The 9,857-nt window shown below is 37.9% G+C and overlaps 1 protein-coding gene and 1 long non-coding RNA gene across 2 annotated transcripts; one reads left to right on the top strand and one right to left on the bottom strand.

Moving 5' to 3' along the window:
* Positions 1-449: 449 nt before the first annotated feature.
* LOC103339171 (uncharacterized) lies at positions 450-2,574 on the bottom strand. The gene is made up of 3 exons (XR_016122902.1): positions 2,434-2,574; positions 1,127-1,239; positions 450-500 (listed from the first exon to the last, which is right to left on the bottom strand). It is a non-coding gene; the product is annotated as an uncharacterized LOC103339171 (long non-coding RNA).
* Positions 2,575-2,814: 240 nt separating this feature from the next.
* LOC103339172 (uncharacterized) lies at positions 2,815-9,608 on the top strand. The gene is made up of 5 exons (XM_008242459.2): positions 2,815-3,010; positions 3,741-4,329; positions 8,686-8,706; positions 9,048-9,108; positions 9,455-9,608. Exons 2-5 carry the CDS (start codon positions 3,753-3,755, stop codon positions 9,606-9,608), a joined length of 813 nt encoding a protein of 270 aa, XP_008240681.2. The 5' UTR covers positions 2,815-3,010; positions 3,741-3,752.
* Positions 9,609-9,857: the final 249 nt, after the last annotated feature.

Raw genomic sequence — 9,857 nt, 5'->3', positions numbered from 1 at the left:
CACCAGCCCCAATACAAACTAGGGCATCATTTGACGTGCTATTTTTTCCCCTCCCTTCCTGTGTTTATCAGAACCGTCCAGCGGCGCCGCCATGCTGGTAGAGTTCAAGGAAGGGTCAATGCAAGGATCTTGCTTCAAAGCAATTTCTGCAGTTGTTCCTTATCCAAGCGAGTCTTACAAGAAAAAAGGAGTTCATATTGAGCTCCAAATATACGTTGGCGCTTTAGCCAAAAAAACTTCTTCTGCAATTCATGCGGTTGTGTCTTTATGACCAGATACTGTTTCTTGATTTCCATTTCAAACTGCTCTCTGGACTTTTTATCAATATGAGGTGATCGCAACACAGTATATAAGATTCGTGATTCAGGCAATGCTATCCTCCGTGTGGAAGGTGGAAGCCCCCACAAAAGGTTTGGGTGATGAAAAGATCGAATCACTACGCATATCTTGGTCGCCATTACTTTTGGTGCTCTTTCTTTTTGGCTGACTATTTTGACAATCTATAAACAAATCCTAGTCAGTGGAATGATAGCAGGGTCTAAACTTAAAAATGATTTAAATAAAACAGAAAAGAATCCAGTCCTTCATGATAAATGTTGGGTACGAAACGGGAAAAAAAAGACCCCCACATATCAGAGCATTTTCATATCTTTAACTATCTTTAACAAATACTCCATTAAGTACTTTATGAAATCAAGAGAAACCCATCCATCAAGTCAGGCCTTTTTGAAGTGTTCACAACTTGACTACGCTTCTGCAGAACCAAGTCCCAAACAGTCAAGCATCTCTAGAAAAATAAAACCCCAAATCCCTAAAACTAAATAACATCAACCAGGTTGTCATAGAAAACATAAATACAAAAAAAAGGATGGGGAAATCATATAACATATGAACAAAGATTTCACATCAGATTTATAGATTATGTACAAAAAGTAACAAATAACGGGACTGAGTACCAAGAAAGTAAAATAAAACAATCAGAAGTATATAGAGAAAATGAAAAACAAACCAAAGTCGTTCGGTATTAGAAAATCTAAAAACATATACAGTCGGATCAAAATAGAAATGATATTTAATCTAAATAATAAAGTCACAGTACAAACAAAAAAACAAGGAGAGGACCAACCAAAGTAAAAATCCACTGCTTCAGTTTGGAGATGTCTAACCTAAAAACTTGGATCACCTTCAGCAAGTAATGAAGAACGAACCTTGACTGCAACTATAACTGGAGAAAATCAACTGTGATAACAGATGAATCAGTTGCAATCTATCACCTAAAGCCATCATATCTCATGAAAAGATAACAGCTTAAATTTCATTAAGCATAATAATACTAGGAAAACACAATTGCATGACAAACATAATGCAAATCAATTTATGAGTTTATAGTTATTTTGTATAATGACAAAAAAAAGAATTGTCTACAAATTTCAAAGCTCTTCCTCTTTCAGGAATCTAAGGAAAATCATATTATATACAAAATAGGAAAAATAGCTCTGTTTATGAAAGCACATCAACAAGGAAACTCAAATCATATATGAAGGTACAGAAAAACTCATGTGAGAGCTGCATAACAGCTACTCCCGCCAGAGAGCAGTCCTCCATGAAAGGACCTTGAGGTAGACCAGAATAAACCGTCTCCGCGCCAGAGAGCAGCCCTCCCTGAATTTCCAAGGAAACAAGCCATGACTCATTATTTTATTTTATTTTTTCCATTTTTTAAAACTGAAAATTAAGTAAGAATGGTAACTATATTTGTTTTTGTTTCCTCGTTGACCCTTGATCCTGCCCTTCTAAGTTCTAACAATCAAACCGGCCTCCTTAATCACAAGCTCAAACAAGTAACTTCTTGGTCTGACCTAGTGACCTTCTGATCTAACCTAGTGACCATTGGACTCAACTTGATGACCATCGAACTTGACCCGGTGACCCCCACCTAGGCATGACCTTGTGATCCAACCCTATGACATACTGAGAGTCATTCTATATAGTTAATTTGAAATAATTAAATATCTTTACCAAAAAAAAAAAAATATGCATTCAGAAATCATTTAAGCAATTATTCTTAATTTTCTATTGCAATGAACATAAAAGCTTTTTGCTATAGAGGAGTGACTAAACAAGCATCACAGTAAAAAAGGCCAGAAACAAAGAAACAACCCAAGTTTGGTCCACAACTAGCAACTGCAGATCAACCAAATACCCAAATATTGGGAACTAAAAGAGCTAATTTTCATATCCTTGCTACCATTTCTCAACAAGGTTCAGTACCAATTTTGGAAAAAGAAATCAAGGGAAGGAAAATGAACATACAGGGTAGAGAGCATTGGGCATTCTAATTAAGCTAATCCATCGACCCAGAGCCACACAAGAGCATAATCAACCAAACAGAATCAATTACACATAACCAAATTCAACACACAAACAACTCACCGAGATGGAGTAGGAGGATGAGGATGAGGCAGCACTTTCTTGGTTTTGGAATTTGGGGATTTTTGGTTTTCCGTACGGCTGTTCAGAATCTGAATGGAGAGAAGACGGATTGGAAGGAGCTGCTGCGGAGATGGAGAGAGCTACGCTGGAGTTTCCGATGAAATGCCCAGCCCTAGTGAAACCAAACCAAACCAAACCAAACATTTTGTCCCCTAAGCAAAACGGCGCCGTTCCAGCGTCTAGTAACCCAGAGGTGTCACATGCCCTAAACTACGTTGCTTCACCAAAATTCCCAAAAAAAGGGAGCTCGAGGGTATTATTGTAAAAACACACCACCAGAACCTGCCAAATATCAAATCAAAATAGCGGAAATCAAACCCTATCGTTAAAGAGAAATTAATTAGGATTTGAATTTAGTTTCCTTAACTGGCTCACACTCTCCCTCCCCCTATAAATTATTCAATCACAATAACCCGACCTTTATTATTGCTTTGCTTCTGTTATATGATAGATATCTCCGAAAGAGTGAGAGAAGAAGTAGGCTGCTGCTGGATCCAGAAGCTGTTAAAAGACTAAGGTATCTTCTTCAAAGATCAATGCTTGAGCACTAGATTTTTATTTATTTTTGTTCGAATCCAAAGTTTTGCAACATGCTTGCTTCTAATTACGTTCATAACTTAAATCGATCCAAACCTTTTTCTTTTCCATGTTGTATCTGTTATTTTCGTGAACTGAATCTCTCAATAAGAGATTTATTTTAACTTCGAAAAGAAACACAAAGAGGAGTTATCTAATTTTTGTTTTGATTAAATATCTTGATATTGTGTGCGTGTATGCGACTAGGGTTTTATGTATCTTAATCCATGTGTTGAACTGAAAAACAGGCCTCATTGGGCGGAACCACGGCCGAAGATGTGGTGGGCTGTAGCCCAGGAAATTTTGAAGAAAAACTAACAATAAACCTATGTCTACATGGCCCACCACAACAAGTTTGCTGCTTTTTGGTTTTGGTTTTTTCATATGCTAAATCTGTTGCCTGTTTCGACCAAAAAAAATAAATCTGCTGCCTGTTTTTTGTGTGTGAAATTATCTGCTGCCTTCAGCAAAAGATTTTTGAAGAAGAAAAAAAAAACATATATGCCCCACCATCAACTACAACGCATTAGGAAAATATTATTTCTCAAGTTCATTTGTATTCTCTTTTAAGAGTGGAATAATATGTTAACCTAATTCTATTATCCTTATGTTCACAACTAATATATATGTGAAACTAATTATTTATATTTTTGCACTTTTTTGGTTTGCAGAGTTATAAAAAGATGCCTCCTAGAGCTAGAAGAAGCTTAGAACTCATACCAAATGAGATTGCTCGTAAGATGACCTTTCGGAAGAGAAAGAAAAGTATATATAAAAAGGCGGACGAGCTTTCGAAACTCTGTGATATTGATGTTTGCTTGATCATCTATGAAGCTGATCAAAAGAAGGGGAGGGCAATTCAATCAGAGACGTGGCCTCAAGATTCAGCTGAATTCAATCGCATTTTTAACAAGTATAAAGCTTCCAAGGATATTCATGTCCCTGGTTTAAAGCAAAACTTCGATTTGTCTGATTTTTACAACACAACCAAGAAGGAAGACGTGGATCAAAAGTTTGAAAATTTGTACCCAACTTGGGATGATCGAATCGACGAGTTTTCGCAGGTCAAATTGATTAAACTAATTGGTTCACTGGAAGCCAAGATTCAAGCTTCATCCAAGAAGATTGATTCCATGGAACAAAATCGAAATGTATCCAAAGCAGAAGAGCACCACACTAATCAAGTCCCTGATCAGCAAACATGTCCTGAATTCGGTGCCTTTAATATGATTTCAAACAATGCTACAACTTCAACCCTATAATTGATGTCTATATGTGCAATATCTCAAACTGCCTACTGCATGGATTTCAAGCTCATTGAAGATCTGATGATCTAACTCTTACTGAATTTGTAGCTATCTTTTAGTTTGATTGATTCAATTTCTAATTTACGACCTTTTGGCTATATGGAAAATACATGCCTATGTTTACTTAATTTACTTTTGGAACTGTGGTTATACCATGCTTCTGCTTTAGTTAATGGGTATTTTTATGTTCCGTCATCTATTGGGTGTCGTTTTCATTTATTGTTTTACAATATTGTAAGGTCTTTTCTGTTTCATTTAAAATATTAGAGCTACACTTATGATAATACATGTGTATCTTCCAATATACTAACTAAGCTCCAAGTTTCGTGGTATTTTCCAATAGGGTGTTGTTAAACTGGCAAATACCTCCGATCTCTACCGTAGGTGCCAAAGAGGAATTCTCTTGACTAGTTCCGGTTCAAGGGAAGGGTGATCGAGGGGGCCAAACTTTAGCCCAGTCTTCCGTTTTTCAGCTTTTAAGAAATTCTTGGAATTCGACCTCTCCTTATATGCGGGTCTGAATCTTATCTTAACTGCGAGAATAATTGACTAAGCCGTGCCATAAGGGTCATTTTCAGCGTGACAAATAAATGGCTAATACCTTAGCTTAGAACATGGAACTCTGGAATCCACCTAGAATATATGAGGAAACCTCAAGGTTTATTTGATAAACTGGAATAACAAAACATAACCCTAGCCACGGGTAAAGTATGTTAAAATACTCCTAGAAACCCTAGGAATAACAAGGGAATTAAAATAGGAAAATAACAAAGTTTCCAAAAATTGTAAAAACATTAAAACTGGATTTCGAAATACTAAACGATCTCGGATGCCCGAAAAAGCCCATACGTCATGGAAAAGCGATGTGTTTTACTTGTGACGCCATTCTCTTCAAATCAACAAGTCATGGCCCCGATTCTGAGCTCGGAGCCCAAATTTACATTTTACTCTATTTGCCTTTGCGCACACGTCGCTCCAGCTCCTCTTCGATTACTTCTGTCATTTGTTCTACATCAGTCACTTCCACTTCCGAAGAACTTGACCCCGAGTTATGATTAGGATAAATTGACTCATCATCATGGAACTCATGTAGATTCGCAACATTGAAAGTGCTTGATATGCCCATGGAAGAAGGAAGATCCACGACATAGGCATTGTTATTTATTTTCTTCAGAACAGGCCATACTTCTGAGGTTTCAGTTTACAGTAGGTACCAACTGGGAAACGGTCTCTCCTCAAGTAAATCATCACAGAGTCTCATTTCTAGAACAACTTCACATGGCAACGCTTATTAGTGGCGGCCTTAAATTTGGCGTTGGTCCTCTCTAGCTTTTCCTTCACTTCTTCCCTCACAGTCTCAACTTGTTCAGTCATATTTTCAACAGCTACACTAGTCTTCTGGGCTCTTGGAAGCTTGCCTAGGTCAACCACATGCCTAGGCACCGAAGTGTAAACAATGGTAAATGGTGATTTTCCTATAGAAGAATGAACAACACTGATGTAAGCGAACTCCGTCCGTGGCAGTGCAATGTCTCATTGATTCAGCCTGTCTTCAAAAATGCTCCTAACCATATTTCCAAGGGTTCTGTTGGTAATCTTAGTTTGACCATCCATCTGCGGATGAGGGGTGTTACTACGGAAAATCTTGTTTCATTGCCCTGCCTCCTGTTTTGGGGATAGGAGGACTCTCTGCAACACTAAATTGACCATCTCATCACCATCCTCATTCACAAATTCTGCTCCTTCATAATATGCATCAACATTATCCTCCTCATCTTCGTCTTCAATCGCCTCAGCTAGATTGACCTATTTTTTATGGGTTGGGCACTCCTTGGAGCGATGCCCTGGTGGAACACCTGTAACAAATATCATTCGTCGACCTAGCATAAGGATTGCTCCTTTTGTTGAGATCTCTTCCCTAATTTCTACTACTACCTTTGTCGAGTGAGGTAAAATTCTTTTGTATATCACTCTCCCTAGGATTCTACTGCACACCTTGTTTTTCTCCATGGATGGAGCAGAGGATTCATAACTGCTCTTCTTGATACCACTAGTGCTAGACCCAGTACGCTTATCTTTCTCTGGTAATTTGGCCTTCAATGCCATATTTTGTGCCCCATGAGATGTCCACAAAGTCTGAAACCCAATTTTCTCCTGCAGAGAACTTCTCAACCCAGTGATATTCCTAGCGACCATTTGACCATTTGTTTCCTCCAAATTATTGCACTGAGCCAAAAGCAAAAATTCATTTGTATACTCATAAACGGTCTGATTGCCTTTGTGCCAATTATGGTAGAGCCAATATAGGTATTGCTCATAATCGGCAGGTAGGAATCTCCCTATCATCAATTGCTTCATACTACACCAAGTCTTCATTACTTGCTTACCCTACCCCTACCGTGATTTATGAAGCTGGTCCCACCATACAGCCGCCCTACCTTTCAAACGAAAGGTAGCTATCTTCACCATCTTTGTCTCTGGAACCTCCATAATCTCGAAGAAACGCTCCACCTTTACCAACCAATCAAGAAAGTCTTCAATCTTTAGGTGGCCATTAAAGTATGGAATATCAGCCTTAATCCGAAAATCGTCCATGTATTGGTTACGATTATTCTGATTAGGTGCAATCAGGGGCTGTTCATGGAGGAGTTCTTCAGACTCCTCCTCACTCTTAAGGAGAGGATGTCTCTCAACAATAGGAAGTTGCACGCGGGCACCTCCATTAGGTCGCGGTGGAGGGTTTTGGTTTCCCATGCCCAACAATAAATGCCGAACCTCCTCCACTGTTGCATAAAAGGTCTTAAACTCAGTGCTAGTAATAACTTCCCTTGTGCCATGGGTCCTATCACCTCCATCTTGATTGTTCATCGGGTAGGACATACCTACTTTGATGCCAACTGACGTAGCATGACATATATATGGCTAAAACCTTAGCCTAGAACATGGAACTCTAGAATCCACTAGGAAGATGAGGAAACTTGAAGGTTTATCTGATAAACTGGAATATTAAAACATAACCCTAACCATGGGTAAAGTATGTTTAAATACTCCTAAAAATCCTAAGAATAACAACGGAATTAAAATAGGAGAATAACAAAAAAAATTAATTAGGAAAATAACAAAGTTTCTAAAAATTGTAAAAACTTTAAAACTGGATTTCGGGCTACCAAACGATCTCGGATGCCTGAAAAAGCCTGTCGGTCAAGGAAGAGTGATGAGTTTTACTTGTGACGCCATTCTCTTCGAATCAACAGGTCATGGGCTTGATTTTGAGCTCGGAGCCTAAATATGCAATTTACCCGATTTGCCTTTGTGCGCTCGTCGCTCCAGCTCCTCTTGGATTGCTTCTGCCATCTGTTCTACATCATAAACGAACCTTAACATTAACTGAATACACCCTATGATCTAAGTACACCCTTATATTTAAATTAAAATATAAAATTAACTAAGTATACCATATTTAACTACTAAAAGTACTCCTGGTACACCCTAATACACTCTATCACATAACACCAAACCAAATTTGATAATCTTCTCATCGGTTCTCTCAGTTGAAAGAAACATGCATCTAATGCTCAGTAAATGAACTTTAGCCACAACCTATACAACAAAAACATTCTAAATGATGGATTCATTTTGTTTATACTAGTTGAGCTAAACCTTTTTCATTTTAAACCAAATATCTTAGCCTAGTCTCTTTGAACACAAATAGAAAAATGAAAAAGGGAATAGATCTTTTACCCTTCATGTCCTTTTCTTGATTTCTTAATAATGAACACCTTTGTTGGAAAAACCTTTTGTTTCTCTTGATTTTGACTCATTCACCTTAAGGCTCTAAGATTGGAGTCCTCTACCTCACCACACCAAATGCTCCTAGATATGAAGAGAAGGCAATCAAGAAGTATGGATGCTAGTCTAATTCTTAATTGGATCAATTTTTGGTTTATAGAAGATGAGATACAAAGATGATCACTCATCAACTGAAGTAAGAAATCGAAAAACCTAGCTAGGTTTTCTCCAACAATTAGCTTATATAGGACAACACAAAAGGCAATTGGGTAGGTATTTGGGGCTCCATTTGGTTCATGGGTCATGTCATCTTATGCCACTTATCTCTTGGGCCCAATACCCTTTTAGGCTATTTTGTCCATTTCATTTAAAATCATATTTAAAGGCCTAATCTAATATTTCTATATGTCAATATTAATTCCATAACTAATCTTTTAATTATAATTTAACTACTAAATTATAATTATAGTCTTACTTAATTGACCGGGTTGAACTATTTGACTTTGGTCAATTGCCCCAGTCAACATGTTGACTTTTGATAGTTGACTTTGACATTTGATTATCAACCATTGACTTGTGTCTCCTTAGTTCATTTCTCTTCATTTGTATCTCCAATCACATTCTTTGGGTGTGCAGATCCATAGTTCTCTTTAGTAAGGTAGTGGGTTAATTCAACTCCTCAGAGATGATATACGAATTAAATTATTCCTATTAATAAAGGTTAATTGAAACCTTTTAGGACATCCACAAACTATGGTTGTCTCATAGCAACAAGTCACGATTATTTGATCTAAATGAGACATTCTAAAAGAACCTATTCAAATTAGAATGATGGTGCAATTGAGTCCTTCTCTTATGTCTTATCCACTACTCTGCGCAAAGATTTGACCAATAGTATCTTGGAGTATTCTCTCTCCTTTACTGAGAGTAGAGATTCCTTGTTGTACATTCATTTGGTTCCATGACTCTATTGAGAATCCTAATGAGCACCTTTAAGCTATGCCTAATTCAACATGACCGTATAGTGCCCTCAAAGATTAACAACATAGCCACAAAACATCTATGATGCCTCAGGTCTAAGGATTAGTTTGCACCATTGCAATTTATGAGTTCCAACTTGACATGCGAGTAAAGACTTTCATGCTGTAACTCATGTGTTGGATCGCATTCAGTGTACTTGTTCTTCTACAAGCACCTACGTACATTTCGATGTGTCTCAACACTTAATGTCTTGAGACCTTGCCATTCCTTACATATAGAGACGATACTGTGTGTACTGGTCTTTGCAGAATATTGACACCCAATAAATATTCCTATGACCCGGAACATACATGTATGCAATCTCATTACATAGCTCTAATGTTGAGGGTGAAGAAGACGTTTAACTTGAGGGCGATGATATCTGAGCTGAAAAGCTCCCTTGCCGAGAAGGATTACGAGTGAGCTCTTCTGCTGCTGACTTGGTTAGTTGAAAAGATGCCTACTTTCGTCTTGAGCGTAAGAATGCCGACATCTCCTCGGAGATGACAAGCTTCGAGACTTCGCACCTACCACAAGTCATTGAAAAATCCAAGTCCGAGATGCATACAAGTTAGGCTACTTACATGCGCAAATGGGACTGCTCCCTCTATGCAATTGAAGACGGAGGCATCAAGACACTTTGCCTTGACTTGTTCCCTGTGCAAAGTGGGC

Source organism: Prunus mume, linkage group LG8 (assembly GCF_029339155.1).
Source record: "Prunus mume cultivar Tortuosa linkage group LG8, ASM2933915v1, whole genome shotgun sequence".
NCBI classification, from domain to species: Eukaryota; Viridiplantae; Streptophyta; class Magnoliopsida; order Rosales; family Rosaceae; genus Prunus; species Prunus mume.
This window is presented reverse-complemented; position numbering and strand designations above follow the sequence as displayed.